Here is a 17,780-nt window from a genome sequence, read left to right on the forward strand (position 1 = left end):
TCAGACCCAATCTACATACAATACCCCACAATGACAAAACAAAAACAGGTTTAGAAATGTTTGCAAATGTATAAAATGTAAAAAAAGGAAATATCACATTTACATAAGTATTCAGACCCTTTACTCAGTACTTTGTTGAAGCACCTTTGGCAGCAATTACAGCCTCAAGTCTTCTTGGGTATGACGCTACAAGCTTGGCACACCTGTATTTGGGGAGTTTCTCCCATTATTCTCTGCAGATCCTCTCAAGCTCTTTCAAGTTGGATGGGGAGCGTTACTGCATAGCTATTTTCAGGTCTCTCCAGAGATGTGCGATCAGGTTCAAGTCCGGGCTCTGGCTGGGCCACTCAAGGACATTCAGAGACTTGTTTCCGAAGCCACTCCTGCGTTGTCTTGGCTGTGTGCTTAGGATTGTTGTCCTTTTGGAAGGTGAACCTTCACCACAGTCTGAGGTTCTGAGCGGTCTGGAGTAAGTTTTCATCAATGATCTCTCTGTGGGCCTCCCGAGTGGCACAGTGGTCTAAGGCACTGCATCGCAGAGCTAGCTGTGCCACTAAAGATCCTGGTTCGAGTCCAGGCTCTGTCACAGCCGCCCGCGACCGGGAGAACCATGGGGTGGCGCACAATTGGCACAGCGTCATCCGGGTTAGGGGAGGGTTTGGCCGGCAGGGATGTTCTTGTCCCATCGCGCACTAGCAACTCCTGTTGCAGGCCTGTGCGCAATGCACGCTGACACGGTTGCCAGGTGTACAGCGTTTCCTCCCTAACATTGGTGCGGCTGGCTTCCGGGTCAAGCGGGCGTTGTGTCAAGAAGCAGTGCGGCTTGGCTGGGTTGTGTTTCAGAGGAGGCACGGCTCTCGACCTTTGCCTCTCCCGAGTCCGTAAGGGAGTTGCAGCGATGGGACAAGACTAACTACCAATTAGATACCACGAAATTGGGGAGAAAAAGGGAGTAAAAAAAAAAACTTTGCTCCGTTCATCTTTCCCTAGATCCTGACAAATCTCCCAGTCCCTGCCGCTAAAAAACATCCCCACAGCATGATGCTGCCACCACCATGCTTCACTGTAGGGATGGTGCCAGGTTTCCTCTAGATGTGACACTTAGCATTCAGGCCAAAGTGTTCAATCTTGTTTTCATCAGACCATGCACGCTGACAATCTTGTTTCTCATGGTCTGAAAGTCCTTTGGGTGCCTTTTGGCAAACTCCAAGTGGGCTGTCATGTGCCTTTTACTGAGGAGTGGCTTCCATCTGGCCATAAAGGCCTGACTGGTAGAGTGCTGCAGAGATAGTTGGCCTTCTGGAAGGTTCTCCCATCTCCACAGAGGAACTCTGGAGCTCAGAGTCAAAGCCACAGTCAAGGAAATACACATCTTAACACATTTATATACACAGTGTACAAAATATTAAGGACACCTGCTCTTTCCATGACAGACTGACCAGGTGAATCCAGGTGAAAGCTAGGATCCTGTATTGATGTACTGTAACTTGTTAAATCCACTTCAAATCAGTGTAGATGAAGGGGAGGAGACAGGTTAAATAAGGATTTTTAAGCACAATTGATTGTACATGTGAGCCATTCAGAGGGTGAAGGGGAAGACAAAAGATTTAAGTGCCAGTGAATGGGTTATGGTAGTAGGTGCCAGGCGCACCGGTTTGTGTCAAGAACTGCAATGCTACTGGGTTTTTCACACGCAGCAGTTTCCCGTGTGTATCAAGAATGGTCCCTCCACCCAAAGGACATCCTGCCAACTTGACACAACTTTGGGAAGCATTGGAGTCAACATGGGCCAGCATCCCTGTGGAACGCTTTCGACACCTTGTAGAGTCCATGCCTCGACGAACTGAGGCTGTTCTGAGGGCAAAAGAGGGGGATTCAACTCAATATTAGGAAGGTGTCCTTAATGTTTTGTACACTCAGTGTAGTTCTCCTCACTAAAAGGTAACTTGAAGTCTTGTTCATGGGAGTTTGAGTTTTCAATTTTAGACTAGATAGAACACATCAAGATAGACAGAAAATCTGTTGTCGACTGGCACTAGACAACATGTCCACAGCTCCTGATGATTGTAATGTACAGTAGCAGAGTGAGGTGCTAAATATAGCAGTCAGTCGCCCTCTGTCATTTAAAATGACAGACATTATTCAATCAATCATTAAAAATAACCATGTTAGATCTCCACAGGGCTTGCATATGTGTGTAATTACATTTGGAAAAGGAAGGATCATCAGCACACACACAAATAGCATCAAAGTAGTTTTTTGTACAAAAGGCCTCAGATCAATGTTAATATGAACAGCCAACCTGTAATTATATCAACATGTTTCTGTGCATAAAAGACAAGCTGAGAGCCTCATGTACTCTGCTTTTCAAGCACTGGCATCGCATTGAGGCAAATTACTTCATTGGTCAAAGACATTAAATCTGGTAGCTCTGAGAAGTGAGGAGACCTGTGTGTTCTGAGATCTGTGCCAAAGCACCTCAGGAGTAAGTGGGGTTATTTTGAATTGAGCCCAGGCTCTTCAGAGATATGTGCGTCGGTCGGCCTGTCAAGCTGTGGAGAGAATGATTAACAGGCACATCAACTCTGTCAGACAACAGGAAGCCCTGACACACTCGGTTGCCATGGACAACACATCTCATATCTCAACTCCAGTCAGCAGCACGTCAACCCTTTGAGCCCTAATGCCTTTAAGAGCTGAGGGCAGTCACATATTATATTATTCTGACTGAAAACCCTCTACCTCATCTACCAACCTAGCTCTTTTAGGTAATAGCTTATGTAATAGCTCTTAGGTAATGACTGAGAAAATGCAACACATATCAATTCTACCGCACTTACATCAAATATCATAAATGGGCACAAGGTTTTTAGCTGTTGGACAGATGGGCACATACACATATGGCATCCCAGTCCCTTACCATCCGATGTTGAACTCCACGTGGGCATCGAACAGGGCCACGACGGGGGCGCTAGCGGCCCTCCACCCACTAACCCGGGAGCGGATCAGTCCCTCCTGCTTGTCGTGACGGACCAGTTTGATGAAGTCTGGCCGCTGGGAGTTGGTCTCCTTCACAAAGTGTTGAAGGTTCTCCTTCAGCTCAGCTATAGAAACAGTCGTATATGGATTAGAGGTCGACCGATTCATCGGAATGGCCGATTAATTAGGGACGATTTCAAGATTTCATAACAATCGGAAATCGGTAATTTTGGATGCCGATGCCGATTTTTTTTTGTACAACTTTATTTAACTAGGCAAGTCAGTTAAGAACACATTCTTATTTTCAATGACGGCCTAGGAACGGTGGGTTAATTGCCTTGTTCAGGGGCAGAACGACAGAGTTTTACCTTGTCAGCTCAGGGATTCAATCTTGCAACCTTACGGTTAACTAGTCCAACGCTCTAACCACCTGTCTCACGAAGAGCCCGCCTGTTATGCGAATGCAGTAAGAAGCCAAGGTAAGTTGCTAGCTAGCATTAAACTTATCTTATAAAAAACAATCAATCAATCATAATCACTAATTATAACTACACATGGTTGATGATATTACTAGTTTATCTAGCGTGTCCTGCGTTGCATATAATCGATGCAGTGCGCATTCGCGAAAAAGGACTGTCGTTGCTCCAACGTGTACCTAACCATAAACATCAATGCCTTTCTTAAAATCAATACACAGAAGTATATATTTTTAAACCTGCATATTTAGCTAAAAGAAATCCAGGTTAGCAGGGAATATTAACCAGGTGAAATTGTGTCACTTCTCTTGCGTTCATTGCACGCAGAGTCAGGGTATATGCAACAGTTTGGGCCGCCTGGCTCATTGCAAACTATTTTGCCAGAATTTTACGTAATTATGACATAACATTGAAGGTTGTGCAATGTAACAGGAATATTTAGACTGATGGATGCCACCCGTTAGATAAAATACGGAACGGTTCCGTATTTCACTGAAATAATAAATGTTTTGTTTTTGAGATGATAGGTCATTAATATGGTCGAATTCGGAAACTAAGACTCGTATTTCTGTGTGTTATTATGTTATAATTAAGTCTATGATTTGATAGAGCAGTCTGACTGAGCGATGGTGGGAAACAGCAGGCTCGTAAGCATTCATTCAAACAGCACTTTCGTGCGTTTTGCCAGCAGCTCTGCTGTTTATGAATTCAAGCCTGTCAACTCCCGAGATTAGGCTGGTGTAACCGATGTGAAATGGCTAGCTAGTTAGCGGGGTGCGCGCTAATAGCGTTTCAAACGTCACTCGCTCTGAGACTTGGAGTAGTTGTTCCCCTTGCTCTGCATGGGTAACGCTGCTTCGCGGGTGGCTATTGTCGATGTGTTCCTGGTTCGAGCCCAGGTAGCGGCGAGGAGAGGGATGGAAGCTATACTGTTACACTGGCAATACTAAAGTGCCTATATGTCACAGCCGTCAACAGAAGTAGACCAAGGTGCAGCGTAGTGAGCGTACATATTCCTTTATTTATATGACGCCGACAAAAACAAACAATCCAAAACAACCGTGAATCTAAAGGGCTATGTGCCACAAACAAAGTTAACCTCCCACAACGACAAGTGGGAAAAAGGGCTACCTAAGTATGGTTCTCAATCAGAGACAACGATAGACAGCTGTCCCTGATTGAGAACCCTACCTGGCCAAAACATAGAAATACAAATAATAGAACTAAAGAACATAGAATACCCACCCCAAATCACACCCTGACCAAACCAAATAGAGACATAAAAAGGATCTCAGGGCGTGACACTATAAGAACATCCAATAGTCAAAGGTATATGAAATACAAATCGTAAGAGAGAAATAGTCCTATAATTCCTATAATAACTACAACCTAAAACTTCTTACCTGGGAATATTGAAGACTCATGTTAAAAGGATCCACCAGCTTTCATATGTTCTCATGTTCTGAGCAAGGAACTTAAACGTTAGCTTTCTTACATGGTACATATTGCACTTTTACTTTCTTCTCCAACACTTTGCTTTTGCATTATTTAAACCAAATTGAACATGTTTCATTATTTATTTGAGGCTAAATTGATTTTATTGATGTATTATATTAAGTTAAAATAAGTGTTCCTTCAGTATTGTTGTAATTGTCATTATTACAAATAAATAAATAAAATAAGAATCGGACGATTAATCGGTATCGGCTTTTTTGGTCATCCAATAATCTGTATCGGCGTTGAAAAATCATAACCGGTCGACCTCTAATATGGATTTGTATAAGCATCACAGAGTCTGTATGACCTTTACAAAGAAGTGACATTGCAGCATGAAACCCTGGGAAGCTTTGAAACAGTGTGTAGATATTTCTCATTAAGTCTTATAAAAGCCTACACCTGTGAAATCTGCTGAAGGTATATACAGTGTAGACTACCTAGGACCATCAACTAACCACGTATTTGAAATGTGCTTTACAGTCCGAAGTGCCATCTATTCCACATTCCATGGAGTAAAGGGTAATTCAAAGGAATAATATTGGGGTTGTGAAAAGTCCTCTGGAAATATCCTATTATTGATGTCTATCAGCAGCCCTCAGCATCGTCTGGTTGAGGGAAGTCCATTCTGCTTTCCCACAAGCGCCATCTGCCACCTGTTTGTTTAATTTGTTAGGTGGTCATGGCAGTGGTTTACCATGGCAACGAGAGGGAGTGATTGGGTCATTAAGGGCGAGGATCAGACATCACTGTCCGTTTTCAATCCAGCAGTGTTGGGGAGTAAGCTGAGACACTTTAGGGGACAATAGCTTTCAGACATGTTATGTATAGCAGTATTCATCATACAACCATGAACTGATTAGGATTAACCAAGTAATATACAGCGATAGTTAGTGGTGAAAATACAGTAATTTAACTCATTTAGAAATTAAGAGTACAAATAAGAGGACTAAGGTCGATTAGATTAATTGGATTGTCATGGGAATTAACCCCAGCTGACCTTATGAGGAACCCCACTAAGGATGGGTAGCTGTTAGCCAGACTGAAACTGTACAGAACGGGAAGTGTCTCATTGTTCAAAGTGAGCCAACTGCCAAGGAATTAATTAGAATATCAACGGCCACAAAGGAACATTTTATAGCTTCATTTCCACTCTCAGTAATACTCTGCCTCTGGGCTACGGTTCCGTTTTCCAATTCATTTGCATTACGGATGCTCCTCTCTTTTTAATCTAATGATTCAATGTTTATAGCCTGAAATAGGAGGCCTTAATAAAAATATTAATTCAAAAGAAGCAGCCTGTTTTTTTTTTATCCCTCTGCCGGACTCGTTTGACCCTCATTTGTCACCATAATATGATACATGTTCAGTCAAGTATGCAGCTCAAACACCTTGATCAGTCTAGGTAAAACAGAGCCTTTAAATCTTCTCACTTCCCTCTGGCTCTATAGCTGATCAGTATGCAGGTCTGTCCTGCTGAAATAACTAGGATAACAAATAAGTTAATTGGGAGCTGTGTGAAAGTAATCCATTAAATTGGCAAGCAACACCAGCAATTTTGTTTTTGATATTGTAAATGTGTATAGGGGTAGATACATTTTTTAAGAACATTAAAGAGAAAATTCTGATGTACTCTCCGTCCTCAAGCATGTCAAGTGTGAATTGATCTATGTATGATGATGTAAATACATAGTGTGTAGGCATGCATTTATGCTTGCTAGTAAGCAGCCTGAATGGCTTCCTGTATGCAATGCAGTTTGTATATTTTGTAGGCTACATTTGGTAAGAATATAGGAGTTACCATTGTTGCTGTTGTCATCAACCAGGATGATCTCCTTGAGGAGGTGGGAGGGAGTTCTGTTCATGGCTGTGTGGATGGAGCGCAGGATGACCGACAGGGCCTCGTTCACAAAGATAAAGATGATACTGACTTGGGGGAGATTGGAGGGGTACGACATGTTTCTGCACCTGAGGAGAAACCGCAAACAGACAAGATATGAAAAAACAACTTGTATAAATATTTGTTTTAAATGGATGATAAAAAAGAACCAACAGAAAGGTCAAAGGTCACTGACCCATCAGGTCTGAGGTCTGGGATGGGTCTGGTCAGAGAGAGGCGGTCACTGAGGTAGCCATTGTAGCCGTAGTACTGGAACCTCTTCAGCGCCACCCGGCGACTCTCAGGACCAAGGTCATGACCCCAGCGGACGAACAGGGAGGAGTCTGAGAGGGACTCCCCTGCTTTTTCTTCACTGTCCTTATCCTTTTGGGGCACTTCAGTAGGAGAGAGGAAGAGAAGAGATAAAATGTGTGGCTGGGCAATAGAAAGAATATTATTTACATTCATGACGTTGCCGCATACTTCACATAGCTTACATTAAAGAGATTTATACCAGGTGGTGAAAAGTCATTGTATTCAGCATTATAACAGGCACACTTCCGGGAAAACATTAGCATTTGAATTGATCCATCATGTGAAACGCTGCTATGTGTTACTGAGGCCTCGGACTAATGATAATACACATGCATATTTCAACTTTTCTGGTCGTCTACTGAAGCAGCAATACCAAACAGGTTAGTCCTACTATATCACATTGTCTGGACAATACGATAATCTCTTTCACTCAACACCAGTCTTGTGAGCTAAAAGAACGCAACCCAGTGGAAAGTTACTGAGGTATTTACAGCGAGTGATGAAATGACTTCACAAAGCACAGCGAGTGATGAAGGGCTCGGCGCAGGTAATTACTGAATGCTAATTATCGGCCGAGGTTATTTAATTATAGCCACTACATTGCACTCTCTCTCAGTACTAAGTCATTAATCTCTGCCACGACTGGGACCCCAACATTTGCTACTCTGAGGGCACAACTATATCTGAGGAGGATGTTGACATGAAGGGTTCAGTACGCAGGGTCTCCTGACAGCACAATAATACTCTGATTAAATACACTTTTTGACCAAAAGTATATGGACATCTGCTCGTCAAACATCTCGTTCCAAAATCATGGGCATAAATATGGGGTTGGTCCCCCCTTTGCTTCTATAACAGCCTCCACTCTTCTGGTAAGGCTTTCCAATAGATGTTGGAGCATTGCTGCGGAGACTTGCCTTCATTCAGCCACAATAGCATTAGTGAGGTTGGCCACTGATGTTGGGCGATTAGGCTCACAGTCGGCGTTCCAATTCATCCCAAAAGGTGTTTGATAGGGTTGAGGTTACGGCTCTATGCAGGCCAGTCAAGTTCTCCCACACCAATCTCGAAAAAAACATTTCTGAATGGACCTCGCTTTGTGCATGGGGGAATTGTCATGCTGAAACAGGAAAGAGCCTCCCCAAACTTCTGCCACAAAGTTGGAAGCACAGAATCGTCTAGAATGTCATTGTATGCTGTAGCATTAAGAATTTCCAAGCTGTTTAAAGGCACAGTCAACTCAGTTAATGTAAACTTCTGACCCACTGGAATTGTGTTACAGTGAATTATAAGTGAAATAATCTGTCTATTAACAATTGTTGGAAAAATTACTTGTCATGCACAAAGTAGATGTCCTAACCAACTTGCCAAAACTATAGTTTGTGAACAAGAAATTTGTGGAGTGGTTGAAAAACTAGTTTTAATGACTCCAACCTAAGTGTATGTAAACTTCCGACATGAAATCAGTCAAAATAAGACATGGTATCAAGAACAAGATGAAATTAGATGAAACGAGGCACTTACGATTCCCCACATGGCAGTTTCTTGTCGTTGTTGCTAGCTATCTGAAGTCTTTTTCTCCAAACTGTCAACAACAGTATAGTATCCCTATGGGAAATGGACAATATTACGTAGTTTTCAAAGCTCAATGAAGGAGATGTGTGCATTCCGCCTGTTGAGTAACTGTATTAAATTATATTTCATACAATCTGCAAAATCTATGAGATGAAATAATTCTACACAATCCTATTTCCAGTAAATTATTGTAAATATGTAAAGCTGAGAACAGGTAATTGCTTCTTCCACACACTGGCTCTGATGTATGGCTTGTAATTTTCAGCTTGGTAATGGCATTCACAGTGTAGTTGGAGAAAAATATATTGAAAAAATAAAAATAAAAATTGTTCAGTGTCTTTTTCCCACCTCAAATTCATGAGCAGCCGTAAGAGCCGGGTAAATGTTTACCCTGTGCTCTAGGCAGGCTGTATAGTTCTGTATGTAACATATTTGGCCTGGCTCAGGCCCCCAACACACCTCTGAGCCATAGTGGACCTCTGTGGTTAATCATGTGGAAAAGAGGTGAGCCGTGCAGGCATTTATGAAGGCTTCAATGGACAGTAGTGTTTTGGACTGGAAAAAGTAGCCACATGGGAATGGAACACTTTGCTGTTGTCTTGATGCCAAAAGCTACCAATTACACAAGTAGTGCATGAGTTTGAAGTAATTTACAGTCATGAAGTTAACATAGTCAAATCAAATGTTATTTGTCACATGCGCCTTATACAACAGGTGTAGTCGACCTTAGTGAAATGCTTACTTACAAGCCCTTAACCAACAATGCAGTTAAGAAAAATAATAAATAAAAGTAACAAATAATTAAAAAGCAGCAGTAAAATAACAATAGCGAGGCTATATACAGGGGGTACCGGTACAGAGTCAGTTTGCGGGGGCAAAAAGGTTGAGGTAATATGTACATGTAGGTAGAGTTATTGAAGTGACTATGCATAGATAATAAACAGAGAGTAGCAGCGGCGTAAAAGGGGGGGGGGGGGGGGCAATGCAAATAGTCTGGGTAGCCATTTGATTATATGTTCAGGAGTCTTATGGCTTGGGGGTAGAAGCTGTTCAGAAGCCTCTTGGACCTAGACATGGCGCTCCGGGACCACTTGCCGTGCGGTAGCAAATAGAACAGTCTATGACTAGGGTGGCTGGAGTCCTGGACAATTTTAGGGCCTTCCTCTGACACCGCCTGGTATAGAGGTTCTGGATTGCAGGAAGCTTTGCCCCAGTGATGTACTGGGCCGTACGCACTACCCACTGTAGTGCCTTACGGTCGGAGGCCGAGCAGTTGCCATACCAGGCAGTGATGCAGCCAGTCAGGATGCTCTCGATGGTGCAGCTGTAGAACCTTTTGAGGATCTGAGGACCCATGCCAAATCTTTACAGTCTCCTGATGGGGAATAGGTTTTGTCGTGCCTTCTTCACGACAGTATTGGTGTGCTTGGACCATGATAGTTTATTGGTGATGTGGACACCAAGGAACTTGAAACTCTCCACCTGCTCCACTACAGCCCTGTCGATGAGAATGGGTGCATACTCGGTCCTCCTTTTTCTGTAGTCCACAATCATCTCCTTTGTCTTGATCACGTTGAGGGAGAGGTTGTTGTCCTGGCACCACACGGCCAGGTCTCTGACCTCCTCCCCATAGCCTGTCTCGTCCAGGATCCAGTTGTAGAGGGGGGTGTTAAGTCCCAGGGTCCTTAGCTTAGTGATGAGCTTTGAGGGCACTATGGTGTTGAATGCTGAGCTGTATTCAACGAATAGCATTCTCACATAGGTGTTCCTTTTGTCCAGGTGTGAAAGGGCAGTGTGGAGTGCAAGATAAATTGCATAATCTGTGGATCTGTTGGGGCGGTATGCAAATTGCAGTAGGTCTAGGGTTTCTGGGATAATGATGTTGATGTGAGCCATGACCAGCCCTTCAAAGTACTTCATGGCTACAAACCTGAGTGCTACGGGTCGGTAGTCATTTAGGCAGGTTACCTTAGTGTTCTTGGGCACAGGGACTATGGTGGTCTGCTTGAAACATGTTGGTATTACAGACTCTGACAGGGAGAGGTTGAAAATGTCAGTGAAGACACTTGCCAGTTGGTCAGCGCATGCTCAGAGTACACATCCTGGTAATCCGTCTGGCCCTGGGGCCTTGTAAGATTTTTAAACAGGTCAACATTCACATCGGCTATGGAGAGTGTGATCACACAGTCGTCTGGAACAGCTGATGCTCTTATTCATGTTTCAGTGTTACTTGCCTCGAAGCGAGCATAGAATTAATTTAGCTCGTCTGTTAGGCTTGTGTCACTGGGCAGCTCGCGGCTGTGCTTCCCTTTGTAGTCTAATAGTTTGCAAGCCCTGCCACATCCGACGAGCGTCCGACCCAGTGTAGTACGATTCGAGCTTAGTCCTGTGTTGGCGCTTTGAATGTTTGATGGTTCGTCGGAGGGCATTGGGGATTTCCTATAACGTTCTGGGTTAGAGTCCCGCTCCTTGAAAGCGGCAGCTCTACCCTTTAGCTCAGTGTGGATGTTGCCTGTAATCCATGGCTTCTGGTTGGGGTATGTACGTACAGTCACTGTGGGGACGACGTCATCGATGCACTGTCGTGTCTTTGGCATCATTAAAAGTGGAGACTTATTTTATCAAATCAATTCTCTAATTATTATTACGTGATTAAACGAATCATGTAAATGTAATTAACTAGTCGGGGCACCAAGGAAAATATTCAGATTACAAAGTTATAATTTTCCTAATATAACTCATTGGATATTTTAATATCTGATAAATTAGTCTTCTTATTAATGAATGATTCTTTACCTCACGTTAGTCTCATTCTAAACGTCGCAAATTGTTGGTTATCTGCACGAACCCAGCCTTTACTATGAATCATCCATACACCAATTGGCTTAATCATTTATTTACTAACTAACTGAATAATCACAGAAATGCATACACAAACAGTAGATATGGTTACAAGGAAATGATAGGGGAGGTTCCCTAGTGGGCTAAGCCGATATGATGGCTTGGTGGACAAAAGGAAGTGGGGGGGGTGGACTGAGAACATGCGGGAAAGACAAAAAGGAATCACTACACAGTTGATAATTATATTAATTGAAATGCTAATCCTTTGCACATGAACGCTCACTCCTTCGGGAATAATTGCAATCAATATATATTGACGCTCAGTGTGTCGTCATGATTTCTGTTGGAATCCGGTCCGTCTGCGAAGAGTTCGTTCAACAGCGTCTCTCCCTCTGCTTCCCTGAAGATCAAAATATTTTGTGGTTAGAATGGATACTTCAGAGTACCATTCAGAAATGTTGTCATAGAATAGATGTTGTTTCGGCGGTTGTCGGTCTTCACATCCCAGGTTGACATAATTTCTAGCTGCAGACTAGTAATTAGTATCGAAGATTTGCTCTTATTCTATAGGGATCGATAGTCTCAGAGTTTAACCATTTCCAGCCATGTAGCCAATGTTCCACGTGGTATGGTTAGGAATTCAATAACTATTCGCAATCACAGCTCACGCTGTGGGTTTGCTTAGTCTAAACTCAAACCTGTGCCCTCTTGGTGTCCATCGAGGTACGTGTGGTCTGAAGTGGATTTTCTAAGGAGGGGTTTTTATTCGTAACAATAGAAAAGGAGGTTCTATGATGCCAGATCATGTCTGCTCACGGGGGCGGGCCAATGACTCAGTTCAACTTTAAAGGGAATACAATTCTCTCACATTAAAGGTTTAACATCACGTTACATCATTTCACAAATAGTTTAATCTTTACTCATTCATTTTATACAATAATTAGATGCAAACCCCATAATTGAGAAGTGTACACATTCAGAGATATTGTTATGTGTTTCCTGTCCTCTCTGAGGTCACCAAATGAAACACACTCGTCATTGTCACGTTCTGACCTTAGTTCCTTTGTTTTGTCTTTTGTTTTTGTATGGTCAGGGCGTGAGTTGGGTGGGTTGTCTAGGTTAGTTTTTCTATTTCTGTGTTTGGCCTGATATGGTTCTCAATCAGAGGCAGCTGTCAATCGTTGTCCCTGATTGGGAACCATATTTAGGTAGCCTGTTTTCTGTTGGGTTTTGTGGGTGGTTATTTTCAGTCTTTGTGTGTCTGTACCAGACAGAACTGTTTACGGTTTTCCTTTTTGTTTCACTTTGTTAGTTTGTATTTTGTTGTATTCATTCTTATTAAAAGTCATTATGGATACGTACCACGCTGCGCATTGGTCTTCCGATCCTTCCTACTACTCCTCATCAGAGGAGGAAGAAGAAAGCCGTTACAGTCAAACCCATACCTTAAGTGTCCACGGACCATTCCCACCTTCTCACAAGTGGACATCTTGTATCAAATCCCCATTTTGGGGATTCAGGAGTTTGCCATTTGAAACCCTTTGTTCTCTCTATGTGTCTCTTTCTGCATGGCCAGGGGGAGAGAATCTCTGCCAGGAATTTACGACCTGAGATAACAGAACCTGTGTGTGTGAGTGAGTGAGTGAGTGAGTGAGTGAGTGAGTGAGGGAGAGAGATGCCACGATCTATACCCAGAAAAGGGCCACGTCATAACAGCACATATTGATGAAGCCAATCCCGGAACATATTCCTTCTGTGCTAGCAAAACAGTCCTGTAGCTTAGCATCTGAGTCATCTGACCATTTTTTTATTGACAAAGTCACTGGAGCTTCCTGCTTTAGTTTTTGATTGTAAGCAGGAATCAGGAGGATAGAATTATGGTCAGATTTACCAAATGGAGGGCGAGGGAGAGCTTTGTACGCATCTCTGTGTGTGGACTAAATGTGGTCTAGAGTTTTTTTCCCCCCCTGGTTGCACATTTAACATGCTGGTAGAAATCAGGTAAAACGGATTTAAGTTTTCCTGCATTAAAGTCCCCGGCCACTAGGAACTGTGAGTTTTCCTGTTTGCTTATGGCCGTATACAGCTCATTGAGTGCGGTCCTAGTGCCAGCATCGGTTTGTGGTGGTAAATGGACAGCTATGAAGAATATAGATGAAAACTCTCTTGGTCAATAGAGTATCTAATTTTTTTATTTTACATTTATTTTGGGCAAAGTCAACAGCGCAAAGGTCAAGAAGGTAGAGACAACAATACATCATGCAAAGCAGCCACAACCGTCAGTAAGAGTGTCTATGATTGGGTCTTTGAATGAAGAGATTGAGATAAAACTGTCCAGTTTGAGTGTTTGTTGCAGCTCGTTCCAGTCGCTAGCTGCAGCAAACTGAAAGGAGCAGCGACCCAGGGATGTGTGTGCTTTGGGAACCTTTAACAGAATGTGACTGGCAGAACGGGTGTTGTATGTGGAGAATGAGGGCTGCAGTAGATATCTCAGATAGGGGGGGGGGGGGGGCTAAGAGAGTTTTTATAAATAAGCATCAACCAGCGGGTCTTGAGACGGGTATACAGGGATGACCAGTTTACAGCGGAGTTTAGAGTGCAGTGATGTGTCCTATAAGGAGCATTGGTGGCAAATATGATGGCCGAATGGTAAAGAGCACCCTTACCTGCCGATCTATAAATTATGTCTCCATAATCTAGCATGGTCATCTGAATCAGGGTTAGTTTGGCAGCTAGGGTGAAAGATGAGCGATTACGATAGAGGAAACCAAGTCTAGATTTAACTTTAGCCTGCAGCTTTGGTATGTGCTGAGAGAAGGAGAGTGTACTGTCTAGCCATACTCCCAAGTACTTGTACGAGGTGACTACCTCAAGCTCTAAACCCTCAGAGGTAGTAATAACACCTGTGGGAAGAGGGGCATTCTTCTTACCAAACCACATGACCTTTGTTTTGGAGGTGTTCAGAACAAGGTTAAGGGTAGCGAAAGCTTGTTGGACACTAAGAAAGCTTTGTTGTAGAGCATTTAACGCAAGATCCGGGGAGGGGCCAGCTGAGTATAAGACTATCATCTGCATATAAAATGGATGAGAGAGCTTCCTACTGCCTGAGCTATGTTGTTGATGTAAATTGAAAAGAGCGTGGGGCCTAGGATTGAGCCTTGGGGTACTCCCTTGGTGACAGGCAGTGGCTGAGACAGCAGATTTTCAGACTTTATACACTGCACTCTTTGAGAAAGGTAGTTAGCAAACCAGGCTTATGACAAGCTGTAGACCACACTACCTCAGGCGAGCAAAACCTCAATACTTTCTTAGATAATAGGCACCAGCTGCTGTTTACAAATATACATAGACCGCCACCCCTTGTCTTGCCAGAGGCTGCTGTTCCATCCTGCCGATACAGTGTGTAACCCACCAGCTGTATGTTATTCATGTCGTTGTTCAGCCATGACTCGGTGAAACATAAGATATTACAGTTTTTAATGTCCCGTTGATAGGATATACGTGCTTGTAGATTACCCACTTTATTATCCAGCGATTGTACATTAGCCAATAGTAACGATGGCAAAGGCAGATTAGCCACTCGTCGCCAGATCCTTACAAGGCACCCCGATCTCCTTCCGCGATATCGCAGTCTTTTTCTCTTCTGAATGACGGGGATGATGGCCTCGTTGTCACGGTTGCTCTCCTCCTCTTCGTCTGAAGAGGAGGAGTAGGGATTGGACCAAAACGCAGCGTGTTGTGAATACATGATGAATTTATTAAATAAAGACGAACACGAAGAACACTTGGAAAACTTCAAAACAATAAACGATGTGAACAAACCTGAACTAGAGAACATAACGTACTAACAGGAACGAACACATACACGAACGAAAACGAAACAGTCCCGTGTGGTGCGACATACACAGACACAGGAACAATCACCCACCAACAAACAGTGAGAACAGCCTACCTTAATATGGTTCTCAATCAGAGGAAACGTCAAACACCTGCCCCTAATTGAGAACCATATCAGGCAACACATTTAACCCCACATAGAAACACATAACATAGACTACCCACCCAGCTCACGTCCTGACCAACTAAACAAAGTTAAACAAAGGAAAATAAGGTCAGGAACGTGACACTCGTCGTGTGTCTGGAGTAAATCCCTCTCGTTCGACTCAATTCTTTGTCCAGTTCAAGGTGGGTAATCGCTGTTCTGATGTCCAGAAGATCTTTTCGGTCATAAGAGACGGTAGCAGCAACATTATGTACAAAATAAGTTACAGACAATGCAAAAAACAAAAAAAACAGCACGTTTGATTAAGAGCCCATAAAAACGGCAGCCATCCCCTCTGGCGCCATTACATTTATGGGGGTATAGGTTGTCTGAGGCCTTCTACGCATGTGTCTTACAGTCATGCCTTGGGGGGTATATATTCTCCCTCAACCTGTACACTACCCCTACCCCCTTAGATCACTGAGAGCCTAGTGTACTTGATAGGGTAGGGGAGGTGGTTGGGGCTTGTGAGCGCCAAGGTACAGCCCAAAAAAGCATGTCACTCTCTGTCACCAGTGAGAGCAACTGTCACCAAACACTGATGTCATCATGGGAAACAGCAGGCTGAAGTGACCTTGCTGAGAACATGCTGGCTTGTTTTCAATGTCTGCTCAGCTGGAGTAGGACAATATAGATACCCTCACAGTCTATAGAGCTTCATCACAAAAAGAGCGGCGATGATGAACAGGAATATTATCAGCATTGGTAGAATTTATAGCTACATCATCATGAACCTCAAATTTTAAAACCATTTTGTTTTGTTATCCATTCATGAGAACACAGCACAAGAACTTAGATTATCATCAGATGGTCAAATTTTGTGCACAATTGACAAGCATGGATTCATCTTTTTACCCTAACATATGGTAATATCTTGATCCAGTAGCCAGCACAAGAAAACTACGTCATGCAGATGGTCACAATAGTGGCCAGAAAACTGCAGAGGTTGTGAGTTCTTGGTTGGTCATTTTAAGAGGTCACTCTCCCATTAGAATGCAACATTGGCTGACATGCCCTCCAGACTCCTCTGTTTGTGTGTGTGTGTGTGTGTGTGTGTGTGTGTGTGTGTGTGTGTGTGTGTGTGTGTGTGTGTGTGTGTGTGTGTGTGTGTGTGTGTGTGTGTGTGTGTTCAGAGAGGAGAGGTGACAGAATAGTGTGTAGGATACAACACAGTGTGGAAGGATGTGGTCATCTATAGGGCCGGGACCATACAAGTATCGCAATATTTTTCCATGTCAAAAAGGAAAACACGAAGCAGTCCAAACTCTTTGGACCTTTAAAAACCTGCTGTTTCTAAAAATATTCTGTGCTAACTGCTAAAAACTAACTGGGAAAAGTTTAAATGTTTTAAATCATTTCCTTTTTTATATTTGTATTTTCAGTGTCATGTTTAACTCAGGTATTTTCATTAGGGGAGCAATGTTAAAACATAAGACAACTTTTATGGACTGTTGCAGTAATGAGAATTTTGTAGAAATTGTGGTAAAATACATAATAGCTGATTTAAAAAACATGATAAAATAGATAAATACAAATGCTAATCTCAGTGATCCAAGAGGAAATTCAGTGGAAAATGACACTTGCGATTTTGTTGGTCAAACGTCCGTTGTGAGAATGACCCAGTTGCACACTACAGTAACTAAACAAGTTTAGCTGGCTAGCTAGCATCGTTAACTGTGTGGTGAAGTACATCCATATGAAATAAGTTAAATAGCTCAGTGATTAAATCAGATGCACTACCAGCACTACCAGATCACCTTAGTTTTGTTACCAAATGCGAAGCCGTCTCTAAAACTGCAAGGTGTCTCTACAGTAATAAACCTAGCTGCCAAAAGGAATGTGCTTGTTGGCCAATGTGATACAAAATGCTGCAAAGTAATATGAAAACATGCAAACTACAATTCAGGTCATAATTATATTAGTGCTAATAGCAAGTGAAATTAGTTAATCCTTCAATTTTGCACTTCTGTATTTAGTAGAGTAACATTTTGTCCTCTATTAATATTGTAGTTGCCTATATGCCATTTTAAAGCTACCCATCCCAGCCCCCCTCTACTCTGCATAGCCACAGAAGTTAAACCACGGCCAGATAGATGCAGGCAATTCCACAGTAACAGCGTGATGCTGAGACTCAGATTTTTCACTTTAAAATGTCAAACCTAAACCAATGACTGCAAAG

The 17,780-nt window shown here is 42.9% G+C and overlaps 1 protein-coding gene across 1 annotated transcript in view; it reads right to left on the bottom strand.

Moving 5' to 3' along the window:
- LOC139584439 (polypeptide N-acetylgalactosaminyltransferase 18-like) overlaps positions 1-17,780 on the bottom strand; it is a 96,003-nt gene that overhangs the window by 42,560 nt on the left and 35,663 nt on the right. Inside the window, exons 2-4 of the mRNA XM_071416279.1 lie at positions 7,025-7,223; positions 6,751-6,917; positions 2,921-3,104 (exon numbers count right to left, since the gene is read on the bottom strand). Coding sequence (XP_071272380.1) covers positions 2,921-3,104; positions 6,751-6,917; positions 7,025-7,223 — 550 coding nt within the window. The remainder of the gene's footprint in view (positions 1-2,920; positions 3,105-6,750; positions 6,918-7,024; positions 7,224-17,780) is intronic.

The sequence above is a fragment of the Salvelinus alpinus genome, chromosome 9 (genome assembly GCF_045679555.1).
Source record: "Salvelinus alpinus chromosome 9, SLU_Salpinus.1, whole genome shotgun sequence".
NCBI classification, from domain to species: domain Eukaryota; kingdom Metazoa; phylum Chordata; class Actinopteri; order Salmoniformes; family Salmonidae; genus Salvelinus; species Salvelinus alpinus.